A 21,908-nucleotide genomic window follows, 5' to 3' on the forward strand; every position below is an offset into this window, starting at 1 on the left:
CGAACTTCAGGTTTATGCACACAGACCCATCCTCCTTTATGAGAACAGAGTCCGGTCCTGTACCCTGGGGGGACGTTTGGTCCCTTTGTGCCCCCGCTCCCCGCCGGGCCTCTCTGGTCTCTTGGGGCGCAGGGATGGCGGAGGGGGGGGGCAGCGTGCGAGCTGCCCGCGCCTTGGAAGAGATCTGCCGGTAAGGGCCGAGCAACGCCGGCGGTTCCCGGGGACTGGCGGCCGGGGGCTGCCCGCGCAAGCCAGGGACACTGCAACACCCCCTCCCTCCCTCCCTCCCTCCCTCCCTCCCTCCTCCTCCTCCGCCCGGAAAGGAGGCCAGCCCCGCGTTCCCCGCCTAAGCGGGAGGCGCTCGCCGCACGCCGCCCACCGCCGCCGGAACAAAAGGGGCGGCTGCATGGTGGCGGCGGAGCGCCCTGCCGCGCCCGCTCCGCTCCGCGCCCGGCCCCGCTCCGCTCCGCGCCACCATGTCGGGCAGCGGCGGCGGCAGCAGCAATGCGGTGAAGAAGAGGAGCCCGGCGGGCTCAGCCTCCTCGCTGGCGCAGGAGGAGGAGAAGCAGGCGATGGAGAAGATGCTGGAGGCGGCGGGCGGCGGGGTGCAGGAGAACGGTTGCGCCCGCTCGCCCTCGCCCTGCGCCTCCGCCGAAGGGGTGACCCTGCAGCGCTCCATCACGCTGCTCAACGGCGTGGCCATCATCGTAGGCACCATCATCGGCTCCGGCATCTTCGTCACCCCCACCGGCGTGCTGCGGGAGGCCGGCTCGCCTGGGCTGTCGCTGGTGGTCTGGGCCGTTTGCGGGGCCTTCTCCATCGTGGGTGCCCTCTGCTATGCCGAGCTGGGTACCACCATCACCAAGTCCGGCGGGGACTACGCCTACATGCTGGAGGTGTATGGCTCCCTGCCCGCCTTCCTCAAGCTCTGGATAGAGCTGCTCATCATCCGACCCTCCTCGCAGTACATCGTGGCTCTGGTCTTCGCCACCTACCTGCTCAAGCCCATCTTCCCCACCTGCCCGGTGCCCGACGAGGCTGCCAAGCTGGTGGCCTGTCTCTGTGTCCGTAAGTAACCCGCTAAACCTCTCTAGGTTCCCGCTGTCCTGCCGCCCCACGTGGCTCCCCGTCTCCTTCCCCAAAAAGTCTGCCCGAACAGCTAGCTGCTTTGAGCCCATCGCTTTGTAGGAGATGCACCATCTCTCCTGTGCTACACTGGCTGCATACTGTTTCTCTGGGGCTGTTTTGAACAGCGTGAGTAGGAAATGTGTCCCCATCCCAAATAAATTGAGCTAAAAAAAGTCCCAAACTGCCGGTAATGGGCCAGCGAGCCTCTCTGATTTCCGGCAATGCAGTGAGCCACGTGCGATAAATGCAACGTGCATTTTGCCTGTGCGCTGGAATGGAATTTCTCGTGCCCTCCCACAGAAGTGTGTTCGGGCAGGGTAAAATCCCCTTGCCACCCTGTGGTGCTGCGGTGGCTGGGATGGGCGTTGATGTGCAGTCATAGGTTAGGACAACGTGCAGCTGGGAAATTATCTGTCATGAGCAACTGGTGCTGAACGTGGCCTGTGCTGCAGTGTCTGGCTGTTTTCAGCACCGGTTTGGAGATCAGACATTTCTTGGCTGTACGTGCACTGCTACCATGCTCAAACCCCGGCGTTTTTTTGCTGGCAAACATTGTATGTCGTGAGAAGTCACCTTGCACAGAAGTTCAGTCATGCTGTGATGAATTTAGGGCCACTGATGTCTGCCATGGCACACAAATCTCTCTCCTGGTGCAGTTTTTATCATCTCTGGTACTTTGAGGTCTGCGGTTTTGCTAGTGAAGCCCCATTTTCCATGCCTCCGGTGACTGCAAAGTCACCCCATCCAAATTCCTCGTTCTTTACATACAGGACCATTTTCTGCCTTTCTCTCTTCGTTTCCCATTCAGCCCGTGTTCCACTCCACTGGTAGTTCTTGTGCCATTGTGAAGGTGTATAACGGGAGAGGGTATAATACTTTGCGAGGGCTTTCTAAAGTGTTTATTTGATGTACAAAGTTACAGTCGGGTGATCTTTTTATTATTTTTTTTCTTCATTTTGAGGTTGTGAAGTCTGCTTGTTTGTGCTATCTGAAGGGAGATTGTGTTAGGTTCCTTCACCCTCTGAGGATCGCAGGCATTGAAAAGTTGCAGCACATAGTCGTTATGGGAAGATATATTGACTGTAAATATCGTCGTACACAAACTGACCGAGTACATCACATGGCTAGCTAGCAGATATAAGATGATAAATAACAGGGCAGCAAATTGTACTTTCTTTGGGCAAGATCTGAACTTATTCCCCAGATAAATTTTAGGAACATCAGGGCAAGTATATAGGCGTGTGGGCTTTCCATCCAAGTTTTTAACAAAGTGGAGCACATACATCAAGGAAATATAGTCACCCAAGAAAGCTGTAGTCACCTAAGAAGGCTACAGCTGGGTTACAAAATAGTTCTGCTGATGGGTTTCTTGCATCAAGTGGGGCCTTGTGAGAAACCTGGTTTGAGAGCTGTCCTTTCAGAGGAGAGGGGCATGCATACACGTGGTATTCATGTTATTTGCTGAGAAGCTAACAGAAAGTTGATTAAATGGACTTTCTTAGTGGTTTATGTCAAAATTTTGCTGTGCAAGAACATGTTGTACTTGACAAAACCTTTGAGAACATGTTTCTAATATCAAGTCACTTTTCATCTGCAGGATCTTTCCCAAAATAAGTGGAATGAGGTGTCTCTGTTCCCGTTTTACTGATGAGAAAACAAGTATGGGGTAAGGTAGCCTTGCCCGTGGCAAGATCTGTTCTGTGACAGGGTGGATGGCAGCATGAAATTTCTTGATGCCAGGTCTTGTTCCCACTCCAATAAGTAATATAAGTGTCTCCAACTTTCTTTTGCCAGCAATTAGTAATTTTCCTGAAGCAGAATTTGTTCTTGAACCTTTATCTTGAAATGCCAAGGAAAGAGTTGCTAGTTCTACAAATCTGCATCATTTCCATGTGTTTCTTCTTTAAACTTTACTCCCTCCTGCACTGCTGGCTACTATTTTGTTTATGCTTTGGGTTAAATTTTTGTTTGTCTCCTTTGCTACAAAAGGTTAGTGCATCACACGTTGCCTTCAGCAAGTTAGTTTTCTGTAACTTTGATTTTTGGAGTTAGCTATTCTACTGTCTAGTGCCAAAACCACATCATGAGCTAGGAACAATAAATGAAGTAAATCTGGTCCAAGGACTTAGAGAGCCACACAAAACCTCTATGGACTAACAAGCGGCTTTGTTACACAGTTGTTCCAAACATACCCCTTCCCAGTGAGGTATTATTTTTTTCCAAGAGCCCTCGGGTAGGAAAAATGGCCTATTTGTGCATATGCTCTAGACTATACGTTAACGAGCAAACAGGGGAAGAACAGTTTAGGAAGCAAAAGGGGATTTTGTTGCCCTGGGCAGGAATACAGTTGACTTATTATGTAGCCAAAACCCAGCCGTCTAGAACAGTACCAACAGTATTCTTTGCAAAGTTTGTATCTCAACATAAAATGCAATTGGCTGGGTGGTTTCTAGTAAGAGGAGAAATAACAAAAGTTACTTGTTTCCACTTTGAGTGTTACTGGTGTTGAAAAGTTGAATAAATAATGTGGTGTTCAGTATTTGCCACCATGAAGTACAGAAATTTAATTCCTAGTCATTAAGATAATGAAAATAAATCACAGTCTTGAAATAAACAATAGTTGGAATAGGAAATTTTGTTCCCCTTAAGGTGCTGAAGAAAACGAGGTGGGTGGTAAGTAGAATTTAACTACAAATAGATATTTTCTGCTATCAAGATTGTAATCTACAAACAGTTGGTATGCAAGACTACTCCTTCCATAAGACAACATGAATGCTTATTATGGTTGCCAAATCAAAGTGTGGGAATTCACTACAGGGAGGTCTTCCTGTAGCAAGATGGGTCAAGCTGTTCATCATTAGCGTGGCTTATTTTATGTTCATTGCAAAACAGCCAGTGCTCCCTGGTTGTATGAATTTGCAGGTAGTTTGGCTTATGGCTTTTCAGGCTGTGGGCTACTTAGGTAACTCATGAACTGCATGTTAGTTTATCTGTAAGATTGGATGGCTGATACTTTGAGGACTGATAAATCATAAAAGCAAATGCTAAGGGATAAAAAATGTACGGTCCACCTGATAGCCAAGCATTTTTTAGGCAGAAGTAGTTAAAGTTCATGAAACTGAGGATTTGTGCCTATGCGTGAACCCAACAATAATTTGAATTCCCCTAAATATGATCTCGTGTAAACCAATTTTACCTCTTCTACAGAGGACGGAGGGACTAACTTTTCATATTTGATGACATCTACATTACAGTATCAGATTGTACATGGCAAAGAACTACTAAGGATTCTATACTCTGTGTTTCAGGTCCACATTTGAGGCTATGTAGATAAATGAAAATCATTATATTTGTTGTTGGTTCCTCTTTCTATCCTCTTGAGGAAGCATCACAATGGAACACATATTTGCACTGCACTTCCAACACACTTGTACGTTTTTCTGCGATTTTCTCCAATTTATTTTCACCATGAATAAAAAAAATACACAGTATTTAAAAAAAATATTTAGGTAGCAAGGGTAGTTTTGAAAGAACTTGTTGTTTATATATGTTGCAGGACCATCTTCACGTAGCAGGAGGAGGAGCATGTAAAACTGTTTAATCCTGTCTTTTTTTCCCATTGAAGAGGTAGCGTCCAGGTAACGGCCTGAAAAGTGACGTGGAGCAGCATCCAACTACGAGTGCATCAAGTGTAGTGCTGGCTGCCACTTGTGTCACATTTCTTAAATTTGAACTGATAAATCTTAAGAAAAATCATTAAAAAATCCACAGAGCACAACCTAATACACAGTGTATGTTCTAGAGATGGCTCAAGGATGGCAAGTTTCAAATTGTTCAGTTAAAGACAACATGCGTATTCCTTATTTCTACCTGTGAGTTTGCAGATTTTCTACGTGTGAGAGGTCTTTGAATTGCGGTACAGTAAATTCCCGGTAGATAAGGGACACAAGGGATAATGCTGCTTCCATACCTGAACTGGTTCTTGCTTGGTGTTTCCTACACCCCCTGGGTGCTCCATAACAGGTTATTCTATAATTTACTTCTTTCTTGACAATATAATCTGTTCCACAGAAGCTTGAGAATCCCTGCCAGTTGCATATAATTTTACTCTTGATCTTCAATGTCAGATCAGTGATTTGATTGCTAGCTTCTGAAGCCTTTTATCACTTGTTAATTATATATGCTAAGCTGGCACTAACAACCCCAATATTGCTGCAGCAATATCTGCTCCTTCCAAAACTACAGTATTTTAATCTTCTTGAACATTTCTTTAGACTTCCTTTGCTGCTTCTGAAATACAATTTTGGGCATTCCTCCTGCAAGCATGGAATTCCAGTAAAATGATCACACATTTCTTGTCCGTCTCTTTTGTTATGAGCAGCCTAATAGTGGAAGAATTAGTAGCAGTCAGCGCAGAGTTGAGTCACATCTAATAGCACCTGTCACAGGGAAGCGTAAGTGCCTCACACCCCCCCCGAGTACATTGTGAGTTAGAGGAGGAGAATGATATCAAATCCAGGCTTTGGCAAAAGCGTATAAACACATGCCTCGGATGCTTGCCAAATTATAGCCATAGTCCATAAGTGAATATTCAGCGTTAGCATTTCAACTAGAAACTGCATATGTTGAAAGCAGGAACATCTTTATTTAATATTAAAGGTTTTACTTTAAATCTGACAGTTCGGCTGTTTGAGCAGCTGTTTAAAATGAAGCTATGGGTCGATTTTGAGCTCATCAGGTATTAGATAGTAAGCAAGGCAAGCACAAAATACATGTTACGCTTGTCTGTTTAAGATGGGTTTATTCTGTGGCGTTACTACTTGGAATTAATCTGCCAGGACAAGCAGGGTGTAAAGCTTTGAAGACTTTTTTTTTTTTTTCCTCTCCTCCAGAAAGGTGGATTAAATGCTGAAGCTATATCAGTAAATCTGCACTTGTTTGATCAGAGTGGAAGGAAGGGGTCTTTGTAGAATCCCTGCTGTATGGCTAGTGTTGCAAGACTGAGCTTGCTTTTTTAAATCCGTGTTTAATTAGAGAGAGTAGCATTAATGAAAATAGCCTCTGACACTAGCAGGATTCTCCTGAAATGGATGAAGGTTTGGAGGACTCTTGAAACACAGCAAGCAACTACTGCATTTCTTGGCACCCCTCTCTTGGCTCTCACAACAAATGTCCCATTAAATTTTATTGTATTTGAATGATTTACACTACCACCGAGATCCTTCAGAGTCTTTCTCTTCTGACCTGAACAAATTGGGAAGGCTTTTTCAGAGAAACTCGCCATGATCAGTATAATTCAAAGCAACATCGCTAAGTATTTCAAGTATTCCAATAGTCTCGGAGTCCCAGTGTCAGTTGTGGCCAGTAGATTAAATGCAACGGATGAGAAAGCAGTTTCTTGCCAGCATGCAGAGCTGAATCCTGACCCTCTGCGTGGCATAGGTGGCATGGAAACCTGCCTGGAATTTCTCATTAAGTTCACGACCCAGGATTTAGCACGATGCTGAAATTCAGCTGCCTTCCTGTGGGTTTGTGGAACCTAATTCAGTACGACTATGGGAAAGGGTTTCTGTATCAGTGTGACATCATTGTGGGCGAGGTAAGATGCCGTGTTTTGCAGGTCCGGTAGCTGACCATCTGGCAAGGATGGTTCTGTGTCTGTGAGGCTTAATGTGCACATAAAATATTGCTAAGTGTTGTTTGCTGAGGTGGGGGATGACAGAAGAGGTGTTTAGCTTGTGATGTGCCATCCTTTTAATTTGCTGGGAATGGAAGAAATACACCTTTTGGTTTTGTCTGTATTTGTCTTCCCGTGGTAAAATTACCTGTTTTGTGGAACTGCTGCATCACGTAATCCAGGCACTTTGACAGTAAAACCACAAGCTTCTTTCTAAGGAGACAAAACAGTAACTCCTGCCACCAACTAGGAGTTAGCTCCCCGAGCATTAATAAGTTCTTCGTAGTTTTTCTTGTACCACACAGTTTGAATAGTGTGAACTTTATCACTGTTACTACGGTACCGTTGTACCAAAGCCATGGGTGCATTTGAGCTGGAGACCCAGGCTCTGCAGCATCTGCAAACTGTGAAATTCTTCACTGAGCTCCTCCTCCGGGCAGTCCTGGTGCTGCCTTTTGGCCCTGACGGTGCTGCGCTGCTTGGCACAGCTCTTGAGAGAGAGGTGGCACGTAAGTGCTTCTTCATTTATTCTTGCAGAATTCTGGAAACTTGAGGGTGTGGATGTTCCTGGGAACTGTGCTACATGATGAAATGCAAACATCATCCCATTTTGCACTAACTGCTCTGGCTCCAAGCCTGTTTCAGCACCAGGGGCTTCCCGGACTTGAAAGCCAGCGGAGAGATGGAGCTGTGACACATTGAGGGTGTCTGCAGTCGTTTGTTGGAGACATCCAGAGCTCATAGTCTCGGTTAGGGAGTGGGTCTGGAGATGATCCCTCTTCTTGAACTCTAGCGGTAGGGCAGCCTTTGCCTTCTCCTTTCACCTCTTGTTTGTGGACGTGCCCATTCACTAATTCCTCAGCATTGCTGTTCTGGGAAGAAAAATAAAAAGGAAACTGTAGACTGTTGCCAGGTATGTTTATTATTATAAGTTGTTTTTAATATAGATGCATTTGCTCTGGGGCCAAGTGTTCCTTTCCAACAGCCTCATGTGCCGCTAAGCGTTTCCCTTCTACAGCCCGATTGCCCTGGCTGTTAAGTTTCTCCCGGGACTTGTCCTTGAAGAAATATCTGCAAAGGTTTTCCTGCTGCTTTTTCTCGTTACCACCTCACAGGGCACAAGTCTTCACTCAATATCTATCAAGCTGAAATTTCCCCAACCATTTTTGGTGTATCTCCTTGTATGCGTGTCTCCTGTTAGATTGTGCTATCAGAAATAGAACCTGAGACTATTGGAAGACACTGTGGCATCACAGCCACCTGAATGTAAAGTGGGTGGGTTTTTGGCATTGATATCCCCATGGTTTAAACAACTATAGTCGGTATAACATAATTCCTTATTTGTACTGTGTGGAGTAACTATTTTTGATGTGCCTAACCTCTTGTGGGCTTAGGCAGCAGTTCTCTTTAAAGCATGTGGACCATTCTGCGTCTGTGCCACGTGCCACTGTCATCCCTGCGGTTCGTTTCTCGGTGGCCATGGGCTCAGTTCGGCTTGTTTCTGTTTGAAACCTGGTTGCACCATCTTTGGTAGAAGAGCAAACTGCTTGTCCGTCGTCTGCACTTTGCGAAGAGTGAGAGGAGCAGCCTTTGTTGTAGGACGGGGCAATGGAAAGGAGCTGAGAGCTGTTCCGTAAGTAACGGTGAGGAGAAAATCAACACCATCCAGTGGCAGATGGTAAATGGAAGCATCATCTTGCAATTGTAAGGGCTAAGTGCTTTGGAAATGTGTTACAAACGGGAATCATCGCACGATTCGTCCTCTGTGTGCGGACAGTGTTTCAGTCCCCATTTCCTGGTGCGGAAGCTGAGGTGGAGGATTTCCCTTCGTTCTTCCCTTTTCTTTCCACAAGTTCCCTACCCTAGTATGCATTTTCATTCTGATCCTGTAGTACCATGAGCAGGGTAACTTGCAGCAAGTTAATTGAGGTTACTTTGAAGCAAGCTACTTGCACACATTTATCCTTTTTGTAGAGGTGTATACTGAATTACGTAGGAAGCACTACAGGTCGAGACCAGGGAAACCTGTAGAAGATGAAATAAAGGACAAAAGTGACATTGTGCAAGGCTCCCGAGGTACGTAACCTCACATGCAGCATGAATGCAGCTGTGCCAGTACCTCGAGAATTCCTACACCCATTTCAGAAATGTTTCACCTGAAAAGCTGCCAAAGATCTTGGGTTGAGCAAACTCTTGTCTCCCCATCAGCAAGTTACGTATACTGCTAGAACGTTTTTCTCCTGTGAGTGAGGATGAGTGCGCAGAGCTGTGAATCAGCTACTTGTTTGCTTTTTTTTTTTTTTTTTCTCCAAATGGAGCCTCCCTGAGCACTGTCTTTACTCCATCTCCGACCCATGGCTGCGTTCCATTACCCAGGAAAGCTGCAGCCCTGCCTTTTTCTATAGGATCCTTGCCAAGAGTGTTGCATCATCAATGCGGAGCCCCGGGTTTACCTGTATTAGGGCTCCGTTCACGTACTGTTTGCTTTGGGCAGAACCACGTGCCTGTAGGGCAGCTCTGCTACATCCTGCCTTTCCTTTGTAGACACAGGAGCTGTTGTTACATATAGCGTGTTCGTCATGGTCTTGTTCTGTGTGGGGATTGGCATGATCCCTTTCTATGTCAGCTTTGTAAGGATTTATTCCTATTGTCGTCTAGAAATTATGTGTGGGAGGGATCTTGGAACTTGAGACCGGGAGATCAAAGGAATATGCCCACAAAATGTGATTGTGAAGGGGCAAGGGTCTGGGTCCTATGTTGTATTAGTCGGTTTATCTTTGGTTTCTATCAGTAATGGGGAAATTACCTGACTCTGCAGGTGAGTGCCAGCGGAGTAGGTTCAGTGTCGTGCCTGAAGCCAGTTGGGACTATTCGGACAGAGTAAATAATTGAAGCCGGAGCTGCTGTTGTCTTTACAAAGCCAAACTTCTCTTTGAAAGTCTCTGGCTTCCCCTGTGGCTTGAGTATCTTGAAATGAAGCTCACCTTCTCACCAGAAGAGATGAAGGAGTGAACAACGCCTTGTGAGCATGTTCTCTCTACAGCAGTCAAAACCCAGTATCTATCCTACTTTTGCCAGAAGCAATAAGTACATAAATAAAAGTACCCCCTCTTACATTGGCAGTCACTGCAGCTTTCTAGCTCCTATTATCCCAATTATGTAAAGCCTTTGGAGAGGGGCTGCTGGATCGGACAGGCTGTGTCACGTCAGGTCATGCTGAAATCTGTATTCCTAGAATGATTCCCGAGCACGGCCCCGACGGGTCACGATAAAGGTCTGCCTGGCTGCGTAGCTGGCTTCTGCCAGCGGCTGGAGCCTTAGGAGAGGTGATGCAGAAATTAGGGCAGCGCAGCCTGATCTTTCCCTGCGTTGTATCATTGCCCTGATTTATAGAAAAGCTGTGGCTGCGCGGCTTTCCCCCGTTGTTCGTGTGGAGCAGTTCATCCGAGGTGAACGGAGCGGTGCAAGGAGGGGTCCCTCAGCCCCGGTTTCGCAGGGTAGCATCTCGGATCAAAGGAATAAAACTTTCTGCCTTAAGAAACTCTAGCCCTCTGGTCTCCTGAGAAGTTGAGCAGCCACTGGAATTTGTCTTGGAGTTTTACTGAAAAAGTCCTCGGTCTGTCTGTCTGTCTCGGTGTCTGTAGGATTCTTTCTGGTGAGTGAGACTGGGTTATTTTAGCCCTTCCTATGTTGAAAGCATGTAAGTGTAGTAACTCCACCACACTCCTTTAGGAAAGACAAATATTATTACACGGGGGGGAAAAGCAAAGGAGAGAGATTGTGACTCGAAGGGCTCTGAGTCACGACTGGCATGGAAGAAGCTCTCAGCTCTGTTCAGAGTCCCTGCCCCTAAGTGTTTTCTTATTTTTATGGAGCCTGTTTATCTGGCACCGATACGTTCTTAAGGGCTGAATACAGACGCTTCTGTTGCTTTTCACTTTTGGACTGTGTAGAAAGCTTTTGCCTTTTATGTCCTCCGCCACCATCCCACAGTCCGTCCGGCAGGCTCCATACAGAACCGGAACATGAAGAACGGCCCTGAGAAAGTCAGTATTTAATGTGGAGGCTGAAGCAGCTATTGTCAAAGAAACAGAATGCCTAAATGGGGAAGGGAATGTCCCTGTCACACCTCTAAGGGCTGTCTTTACTAACGGGAAAAGTGTGCTTTTAGATGTGTTAGCTCATCCTTTAAATATCCCTCAGTAAACAAGGAGAGTTTTATTTTTAGCATAATCGCTGGTCGAAGTGAATCCTGGATCCTCTGTTCCCTCCCCGTCCTCCCCATTGGGATTCGCTAGAGGTGCTTTTAGCAGATGAATTGTGCTCTGTGCTTAGTGATACTTCACTCTGTTTTCTTCTCTCCCCCCTGGAGCACAGGCATACTGTAAGCTGACCTTGCTAACCTTTATTTTCTCCTCCCCTGTATATCTGGACAACATCCCTGTTAGCATACCACTTGGAGCAGATATATCGCAGTCTTGCTGCAAGGTGACAGAGCTGTGACCCTGCAAAGCGCCGGCAGCGCTGGCCTGCCGCTTGATGCTGATAAGCCTCCGAGTCTGGGCACGTGGCATCTTTCTCATTAGATGCACTGTATCTCCCCTGACCAGCACGGGGTGGAGGGACCCTGGGACACAGGGGGTTACGTTTGGGGGAGGTGGTGCGGCAGATTTGTCGGCGTGGTTCCTCACCGCTTGTTTTTGGCTGTGTGCCGAAGCAGGTCAGCCCAAAGCCCAGCTCCGTGCTGTCCTGTGACCTGCGCGGGAGCCCACAGGGGTGTTCCTCCCAATGAAATAGCGCTGGGTTGGTTCGGTCTCGCCCCCTCCAAATGCCCAGACACCCCCAAAGGAGCTTGAAAGGCATGGTACAAAAAAAAGTGAATCTGAAATTCCTTATTTACTTCTGGCTTTCATTCTTGTAGGATATATTGGATCACACGCTTTTCTTTGCAGAGATGTCTAACTCCTTCATTTCTCCAGACTTTAAATGCTTTTGTGTTGAGATGACACTAGATCCTGGGGTTTAGGGGGTGGGGGGGGGTGGGGATGATCCTGAAAGCAGGCATCATATTCTGGGATGTGCAGTCAGCTGCACTGGGACTGGCTTTGCTCTTCCCTGCCTAGGGATCCCCTGCCAGCAGCCTTTAGCTGAGCAACGTACGGACGCTTGTATCCTCTCAGCCCAATGCGTACTGGTGTTGTGCCGTGGCCGTAGCTGGCTCTCAACCCCATGTGAATGACTGATGCAACCCGTCTCCTTTCTTGCCGGCGTGTGCTCTGAGTCACCGGGAAGTCCTGTCGCCGTCGGCGCTCGCTCGAGCGGGAACGCGAAGTTTGATCGTTGCTGTCAGACCCAGATCCTGCAGTCCCTGAAGACCGAGCTCTCTGACACCGGCCCGTGGGTGCGTCTGAGCCTGTCTGTGCCCGTACGTTCTGGGAAGACTGTTCCTGCCGTGGGCTCTCTGCGTTTCCCTCAACTCTTACCAATGCAGTTGCTTTCTCACAGGCAGGGCAGGATGCAGGGTGGCAATGAGCCCATAAGACCCTTCCAAATGCTTCTTCCTCCTCCCGCGATTTTACTTCCCAGTTTGCAGTTTATTGCGCCCTTGCTGGGAAGAAGGGTGTGAGCCTGCGGGAACGTGCCTTTGCTCCGAGATAGGAGCAGCTCCGGTGCGTGGTCCTGCCGCAAGCTGGAGAGCAACAGCAGGCGCTGCCGGTCCTGTGCAACCATCTTATGTTGGAGATAGGCACCACCATGCCGTGTATTCCCTAGCCTGTGTCCTCAGGGAACGCTCAGCTGGATACTGGTCCGTAGTTGGGAGGTAACCTTGATGCAGAGCAGCGTTGTGGTTTTCCCTGTGATGCTCAGCATGTGTTGAGGGTCCTGAGGCACTGGGTGCTCTTGCTGGGCAGTAACCAAGCCATCCGACTACTGGTGTTCCTGCCTCCCGCCTTTATCCATCGCCTTCCCGCCCTGTTCTGAAGCACCCTGTGTGGCTCAGCCCCACGGGACAGGCTTGTGGCCAGATCTCCCAGAGAGACTGGTGACCTGATGAAGGTGCTGCTGATCCCCTGGTATCTCTGGGGGTTTGATTAAGGCTGAAATAGCTGCATCAAATGCTCTGGGCTTTCAACTGTGAGTGTAGATACAGCCCATAACCTCAGGAGAGGGTCATCTGCATCCGAACTGAATGTTTTGGGGAGCAGCTGTTTGGCGCCAGTTGAGGCAGCGGGTCCTGTGAAAATGAGCTGCAGGATGTGGGAAAGAACCTTTGCACGAGGGCAGACGCCAGCCCGGGAAGGAAACGGGTGAGAGGCCGACGGAGGAACGCGTTAGCCGGGTTTTATTCTAGCACATCCTGTAACAGAGCAGCGGTGGTTGCCTAACTCTGCCCTACACCAGCTTTAGAAAAACTTGCCTGGCTCCAGCAGAGTAAAAATACAAGCTGCAACCTGAGCGGGAAAGGATCCCCCAGGGAAAAGCCTCCAGCTCGTGCAGAAAGGTCGAGATCCGCTCCTCGGGTTGAGGTCGGCTCCAGGGGCTGGTGACAAGCTGGCGTGGAGGCACTGAGGGGTGGCTCGGTGCAAGGGGACGAGGAAGGGAGGGCACCCGGCATGTGGGGCACGGTCATTCTCTGCGTGACATTCGTCCGTCTCTATAACAAGCAACAGGCTCTGGGGAGCGGGAGCGAGCAGGGCATGAAAATAGTACGTGATTTGGAAGAGCAGTAAAGGTTTTAGCCATTATTTTCTCTGAAGCAGGTGAAACTCAGCCACTCAGCGGCTTCGGGGCTTTAGACAAGCCCTAGTTCACGCCGTCCCTCACCTGGTAGGAGTGCTACACGGAATAGCGGGCGATGCAAAGGAGGGTGATGGGGAAACAGGGCAAAAAAGGTAGGAAATTAGGCTTAGTTAGTCGCATTAACCACAGAGCAACTCGTAGGTGGTGGGAGCTTCTGGGCAAGCAAAATGCTGCACGAGGAGGCAGCGTCGAGTACGAGAGCAGCCCCAGCAAGTCCGAGCTCTGTGCAGCCCTCTCCTCCGTCGCTGCGGCGTGCGGCCCTGGTGAGCATCTCTGACAGCCTGCAGGACCGTCCCTGGCACCGCTGGTCGAGCAGATCAAGCAGAGGATGAGGTTTTCCTTCAATCCGGCTTCTCTTCCCATCTGTGCCGCTGACCTGGAGGTGCTGTTTGCCTCACAGCTTGCCGAATGGGTCGGGACAGGGACATCTCTTCCTTTACGTTTATGCAGCGGGCAGCACGGTGTGGCCTTTAGGTGCTATTGTTATACAAATAACTATATATATATTGGTTCTGGAAGCATGTCCTGACATTTCTATGGTGTTTCCAGACAACTGCAGCATTACGTTGGATCGAGTTAACAGAGATTGCGGCCCCAGCGCTTTGATGCTAATGGTTGCAGTAACCATTTTTATTTCTGTGCCTTTGGAAGCGTGTTGCTTTCCAGCGCAGCAGGGCAGTTCCTCGCCCGAGCAGTGCCTGCACCGTTCAAAGCACCTGTCGCCAAAACGAAAGACGGAATAGAGAAGTGTGTGGCTGCAGAGCCTGGCTTTTGAACAGTTTCTATTTTAGGAGGAGATTCCTTGTGCTTGCTGAAGTTTTAGCAAAAAGGAAATGCCAATTTGTCATCGTTCGGGTTGCGTTTTAAGTGTTTCACTGAAAACCGATGTGTCTCCTCTTGCCTCTTTCCCTTAGTGCTCCTCACAGCAGTGAACTGTTACAGCGTGAAAGCTGCTACTCGTGTTCAGGATGCCTTTGCTGCGGCAAAACTGCTGGCGCTGGCTCTGATCATCATTCTTGGCTTCGTGCAGCTTGCAAAGGGTGAGTACGTTTCCTTTTTCTTTTGAAGGAATTAGGGACAAAGCCCAGGAGTCCTAACTCAAGCATTTCAGAGCTAGCAGAAGCGCTTTACAAGCGTCTTTTGTTCTCGTGCATGCTTGGGTGATGTTTCCAGCTCATGCTTTGCAAAGGGCTGAGTGGGTTTGTGCATTTTATTTGTGAGATTCTGTATTTACCTCGCTGAAGTTATGCTGGATTTCATGCTGCTGGAACCCAGCCTATACCACCCAAGGTCTTCTCCTCTTAATTCAGTCACTGTACAACCTCTCGCTTTGAGATTGCAGCGCTGCCAAGTCTACGGGGAATGAAAATTTTGGTGCTCTGGCTCTCGGAAGTCTTTTCTGTAACTCGTGGCTGGTCATGGCCATTTGCTAGTAGAGAATTATCTGCGTGTGCAAACCAACCCCCCCGGTAATTTTCATTCTTTCACAAACTACCCCTGCACGTTTCCCTTCTTCCAGCCTCAGGTACGGAATAGCTTGGTGGAGTCCGTGGGTCACGCAGGGACGCCTGGGTCAGGCAGGGCTGCAGAAACCGCATGACGAACAGAGATAGCAGGGCTCTCAGCTGACACTAGCACGCGTGTCTGTCAACTAGCATCTAAAAAAGAAGATAAAAATGGGAAGATAAAGCAAATTTTTTGGTGGTTTTGCTTGGAATCTTCACGCACGCTTAAAATCCTCTCAAACCTAGGGAGAGATTTTGTTCCAAACCCATCTGATTAACTAATCCGCACAGATAAGCTATACTGTGTACTTTTTTTTTGGTGTGAGTTTTGCGAAAATAAACTTTTCTTAGGAAACAGTTCAGGTCCTGTTAAATGTGGATAAAAGTCTATAGATAGTTCCTCCTGTCTCTGTACTGGCAAGTGTGTGTGTGTGCACATGCGTGTTTTTAATTCCTGTCTCAGCTACGGGAGCCAGTGCTGGCTTTGCAGAATTTCTTGCTTTATCAGAGGTTTTATTTTCTTCCAGCTCAGTGCCTACGCTCAACAGGAACATTGTTTGAGGCTTATCACAAAATATACCTCCTTCCTCTTCATAACTCCCCAGGCTGCTTTGCTGAACTTTTTTTATTCTCTTTCTCTCTCTTAGAAGGAAAAGGATAAGTAAACGTAAATCTCTGTTAGTTCTTTAACATTTTACCAATAAAAGGTCTTTACAATTGCTTTTTACTTGCAGGTAATGATCTTAATTTGCCTCTTCAGACTCACCTTCCCTCCCTCTATACTGTTCTTGTGTCCTTTGGTTGAGGGTGAATCACTTTCTGCCCTGGTTCCTCAGGTATAAATACATGATATTTCCATTGACTTGTATCTGTAACCAGTAAGAGATTTCAGTCTTGTGTACAAAACCCCCATCCTATACTCTTCTGTCTCAGAAGCTTCTTACCTCCTATGAAGCCTATTCCGGTTTCAAGGTTTTGGTAGGTCTGGAGAGGTACAGCTATGACTTGTGTGCATCTTCCAGTACAGCTCATTTCATGTGACCTTTAGTTTCCTACTAAACCAGCCGGCCTCTTCAGCCAGAGTGAAAGGTAACGAGCTCAAAAGCGATGGTTAGGTGGTAACATCTGAAGGCGAAGACCTTTTCTTCCTGTCTGTGCACACAACGCTCAACGGAAAGCAAATTGGATCAGAGTGGGAACTTTGGGATCTACAGAGGATGCTCCTCACAAAGCCCACGTTTCCACCTCCTCCTAAGTGGCACGCTACCGCTTCTCTGAGTTCCTATTTTACAACATACTGCCTGGGATTCTGCCTCTGGTCTACCGTGGATTTTATTAATCTCCTTATGGAAGTTGCAGGCTCTCTGGTAAGTCCTTAAGAATGTGCAAGCTCCTTTCGTGTGCCCTTCCTCAGCTTCCACAGACATTTTGCAACTTTCTCAACTTTTCTTTAAATCGTGCCAGGTAATAGCAGGGATACATCAAGAAACTGTCTTTATTGTTTTCTTGTTTTTTCTTCAAAGAAAGTATACTAGCAGCATTTAAAGCCTACTGAAAATAGGAGAGTACTGCACTGTTCTCCATCTTCATCGGGACAAGAAATGACGGGCGCAAGCCGTGAGGCAAGGGAAATTTAAATTAGCCGTTAGAAAAAACACTTTTAACTGTAATGCAGAGCTCAAGTAGATTGTCCAGGCAGGATGTCTCACTGGAGATTTACAAGAACAGGTTAATAAACGCCTCTCGGGAATGGTTTGAGCGAGTCGAACCTGCCTTGGAGCAGGGGGACAAACCTGGGAGCCACCGTGCCTGTGCTCGCCGGGGCCGCGTTGCGCGTTGGTGGTACAATACGGAGTAGCAAAATACTCCAGACCCGGTCCTGTAAAGTGCTGATGCTTTTAAATGCCTAACTTTTTTCTAAAAGCCTGTTTAACCTCTGAGTAGGTGGGTGATCCCGGGTCCCATACGTAGCACAGCGCCATGCCTTTACTCCTCTGTGTGCCCTTGGTTTCTTTTATGCCAGTTCCAACGCTCTTTGGACAAAGAGGACTCTTACCACTAAGAGTAAGTAAATTCAGTGCCAAGCCGGCAGCTATTACTGGGGTGAAATACAGGCCAAGTCGATTTGTCTGGCGCTGCAGTTTCAGAGGTGAAGGGGTTGCGTGTTCCCATGACACTCCGGATCGTGCCTGAGCCGTGCTGATTAATTTGCTTTAACGGTCACTGTCCCATTGCTGGTTTAGGTTTACTGTATCCATAAACAGAGGAGAGGACCAATACCACAATTTGTTGCTCAAATGTGGAAACTTCTGGGACTTCACAGAAGTGCGTCTTTCTCTGGATTGGCCTCCCGCCTTCAGCTTTTGGCTTTTGGCCTTTTTATCCTTTCATTGGCTATTTTCATTATTTTCAGAAAAGCAGTAACTTCTCAAGACAAAGAAATATGTGGCAATATTACCACACAGAAAACAGCGTTTCCTTGTGATCTTTCTGCGGACAGCTGTTTTACATCACTTCTTTCATGCAGCTTCAAAAGCAGGGCAGAACTTGGGTTCCTACTTACACAGCCTTTCAACTACTTGCAAGTTGACTCAGTATAGCTGACCCGCTTGGGATGCAATTATTTTACTAATACGAAAGTTACACTTTTAAAAGCCTTTGTGGGGTTAGAGTTGTGTTGCTTTAAAAGTTCAGTGTCCCGGACTTGGTGTGTTGGTGTGTAAAACCGTATCTGTGGACCCCCAACCGTACAGCCCACCAGTCTATAGTACTTAAATAGTATAACTAACTTATAGCATAGGCAGGATCAGGATTTTTTTCACTCCTCTGTTAGAGGAACTAGGCGTATTTTTGGTTCTACTGTTTTACCAGCTCTCTCAACTTGCCTTCTGTCCAGCCAGTATTTTTTGGCCGTATTCTTGACCTGGTGAGTGGGATGCCTGGGACTGGATCGTGCAGCCGGTGCGGGTTTAGGGGATGTTTTCTGCACTGGGTGTACCACGGAGGTCTGTGGATAGGGCTGGAGCTGTGCTCTTCGTAACCGATCACCCTGCACCTCACTGTGCCGTAAAAAGTAACCTAGGCATGAAATGGTTTAAAAAAAAAAAAAAAAAGTGCTAATCTTTATGGCTACATTCATGCTTTTTACACATGAGGAAATTCAGGAAAGATTTTAATGTCAAAAAAATCTAAAAAAACCCATATCCCAGACATGTTTCAGATATATTCCTTTCTGTTGTTGATGTCCTAGGGTTTCTTAAATGTTTATCTGCCCTGGGACAGCTCAAGCAGCGAGGTGCCGTTCCTGGCTGCTGCGCGTTCGGGGAGTGCCGCAGTGCTGAGCTCCAGCCCTTGCTGCGATTCCTCGCCAGCAGTTCTGCTTTAAAAAAAAAAAAAAAAAAGAATTGGACATTTGGGACTTAGGGAAATAGAATTTAGCACTCCTTTTATTGAATTATTTTTATTGAACTTAGTGTCCTTTTTCCCCTCTTAATGCCTGATTTCTGATTTAAATTTCTCGCCGGCGGTGCCTCGAGCGCCTGTTTGATGGCAGCAGCGTTATTCTCCCTAACTCCCTTCATCGGGCTTGTCAGAGACCTGCAGACTTGCATCTGCTGAATTAGCACGGGGTGAAGTAAGGACAAAGGAGGGAGGTTTTTAACTCCAGATGTTTGCTATGGAGAACTTAGACTAGGCAGAGAGTTTTGGTTTTAATCTTTGGTTTTGGGGTTTTTTTTTTCTTGAAATAGATGTGTACGGTATCAGCCAGCACTGGCACCCCCCACCCCAGTATCATTTGCTCTTTGTGCAAAGGCATTGAGAGGGGTAGTTGTGGCTGGCAACTTCTGAACTCAACGTGGGAGGGTTTCTGAAAGTACCAAAATGAAGATTTAAACCTTCAGTCGTTACTGGGTGCTTCTCATGTCTGTGAAGCCTCCTAAAAATACCGTCTGAGGGCCCCAGGTGCGAGGCAGCATGCACAGCTGGGTGCTGCTTTCATTTATCGAATCCCTTTGCCTTTTGCTAGAAAATGCCCATTTGATCTCTCCCTTTCTGTGCAAGAGTTATATTACTAGTTCCCTGTTGAAACTCTTTTCTTTGCCTTTTTTTTTTTTTTTTTTCCTGAAAAAGCCTGTGATTGAGAAAGACCTGAGGGAGGGAAAGTTTACTCATTCTTCCTTTCCTCCCAGATTTTCTTCTCTGCTGCCAGTGGCAGCATCAGTTGAATGTCCCAAAAAAGCCCCTTGAGCCGGGTCGGCGGTGAGACCCGGGGCTGAGCCGATGAGCTCTGCCAGCAGCGAAGGCGAGGATGCAGCTGCCCGTGCGGGGTGCTGCTCACGTGGCGGGAAAACTTGGTTTCGTGGCTGGTAATTAAAATCTCAGGCTCCCTCAGGTCTCAGAGCGCGATGGCACACGGATACTAAAAGGAAACAGGAGTGGTCGTTGTCTGAATTATCTTGGGTTTGTACTTAGGCTTAATCACGCTTGGCCGTCTGGAGATGGATAACCATTTAGTACAGCTTGAGAAATCTGCCACAAGTTTTTCTTTGATCTGGCCTCATAACCTCTTGTGTCCATAGGGTGAACCTGAGAATCGATGTTTAGGAGTTTCTTTTCAATTGATTTTTATTTATTTTTTATTTCCCGCCACATCAGTCGTGACTGGCTCTTTTTCTAACTGAGGGTAGGTGCAGCAACGTCTTTGCGCACCCCGTGGGTCATCGTACGCAGCGGGATAGCCGTTGCAGCGGTGTCTGTGCCCAGAGGGACCAGCTCACCCAAGGAGCTGGCTCTGGGACATGACCTAGGACACGAGAATCTACTGATGGTGGAGCTGTAGGTGTCCGAGATGAGTTTGGAGCCCGAAGCCAAACCAGATGGGTGTTCACTCAGCCAGCCCATGACTAACTCGCACTGGAGGTCCTCTTTGGCAGGCAGGAGGCAAAGCCTATGGATAATAAATGTCCTTCAAGCTTTTCAGTGTGTCCCTGCAAGTTGGGGCTGAGGCTCGTGCAGAAAAGATTGCAAGAAAAGCGTGCCCTGCAGCTGCCCGTGCTGTTTCTTGTTCCGCTGGCATTCAGAAATGCCACTAGAACATGATTTTCCAGCAGCAAGCTTTGAAGGGAGGCTATTGTGCTTCTCGTACTCCCCCTCTTGTTCACGGGGCACGCGGAGAGTGGAAGAGTGTACCGACGGAGAGCACGAACGAGGAAGCTGGGAAAGGTGCCAGCATCCTGCACCTCTAAATCACATCAACCACATGTTGGAGATTAATCATCCGTCTTAACGCTGGAGGGTCGATACAACGCAATTATGTTTTATGCGCCTCTCACTCTAATCTTTGATTTTGTTTCCAGCCAAAGGTGGATGCAAATGCTGGGCCAGGTGGGCACGGCAGGTTAGCGTGTTGTGCGGCTTGCCCGCGCTGGTTTGGGGTGAGCAGCGGTTCGTTTCTGCTCAGACAATTTTTTTCTTGCCCTCTCTGCCCAGAAAAATTTTGGCAATTATTGATTCAAGGATAGAATTCAGCCTGATGGGGCTTTTGCGTTTTACAAGTGCAAAGTTGCCTGTCCAAAAATAAATAAAATGCATTTAGTAACAACAACAGCAACAACAAAAATAAATACAGAAGCAGTGGGTGGGTGACCTGTGCCGCTTGTTATGATCGCTGTGAGTTGGAGCGGCTCTGTACGCACACCCTGGCAGCTTGGCCTTTGCTGACGCTGTGACCTCTTGTTTGTTTGACATTGCGTATGGAGGCTCGTAGCTGCGTTAATCCTTCGGGGTGGAAGCGTGCCCTGACGTCTGAAAAGCTGCTTCATGGAAGGAGCTGGGGATTGTAGCACATTGCTCGTTTTCGGTATCGTGAATGAACTGCGGAGCTGGACCAAGGTAGGTGCCTCGCGTTGGAGGCTGAGGAACGCGCCTCGGACTGGCCACAGGGGACCCTGCTCACCGCGGTCGTGGGCCGAGAGGGTTTTAAGGCAGCTGACATGAGAGGCTCTGTCAGCTTCTCGTTTTTCCAAGTGCAGCTACCCCAGCAACGCAGGCACGTTTAACTAGAGAGCAGTTAATACTTTGGTATTTGTTTCTTTGCATCTCTGTCTGGATCTCCTCGGCCTCTCTGAAGTCTTCGGTTGCAGGAGAGGCAGTCGTTCGTGCCTGAGGTGTATGGTGCAGTCGATAGCTCTGTGTCTGCGTGTGCTTTTGCTTGCATTTTACATTGATCCTTTCCCGCAGCCTTCCGCTGGCACTAACGGCCCTGCCTGTGGTGCCGGAGGCGTGGGTGACGAGCAGGAGGATCTGCCCTCCCCAAATGTTCTTGGCTTTCCCGCACGTCAAGCTGGTTGGCTCTGGTTAGCCCCTCCGGAGCCTCCTCAGGTGGCTCGTTCTTGTTTGTTATTCTCGATCGCAAGTTTCTCTGGATGTGGACTGATTCTGTTGTGCAGATATGAGAAGGAAAAAAACCAACAAACCAAGCTTATGGAAGTGGCTGGAAACCCACTGGGTGGTTTGTTCAGGGTTTGCACCTCGCTGTTAATCTGCCCAGATAGGGGCAGACAAGGGGGCAGCTAGGAAGCACCTTTCCGTGCTGTGCTAAGGCTCAAAGGGACCCTCTTCATCCAGGATCTCCGAACTGCCTCTCCGCTTTCTGGCTTCCGGAGGAGGCACGGAGTTTTGCGTGCTGTGCATCGCTCCGGGGCTCGTGCCGCAGCTTCTGGGTCCGCTGCTTTGTTTCTCATCAGCAAATGTGATGAGACGCGGAGGTTGTGAAAATCGAGAGGTGTTTGCTTAGG

The 21,908-nt window shown here is 48.0% G+C and overlaps 1 protein-coding gene across 1 annotated transcript in view; it reads left to right on the forward strand.

The window, feature by feature from the left end:
* The first annotated feature begins 352 nt into the window (after positions 1 to 352).
* Positions 353 to 21,908, forward strand: part of SLC7A5 (solute carrier family 7 member 5) — a 40,082-nt gene continuing 18,526 nt past the window's right edge. The window contains exons 1-2 of the mRNA XM_010304039.2: positions 353 to 1,068; positions 14,521 to 14,646. Coding sequence (XP_010302341.2) covers positions 477 to 1,068; positions 14,521 to 14,646 — 718 coding nt within the window. The 5' untranslated portion in view covers positions 353 to 476. The remainder of the gene's footprint in view (positions 1,069 to 14,520; positions 14,647 to 21,908) is intronic.

Source organism: Balearica regulorum, chromosome 13 (genome assembly GCF_011004875.1).
Source record: "Balearica regulorum gibbericeps isolate bBalReg1 chromosome 13, bBalReg1.pri, whole genome shotgun sequence".
NCBI lineage: Eukaryota > Metazoa > Chordata > Aves > Gruiformes > Gruidae > Balearica > Balearica regulorum.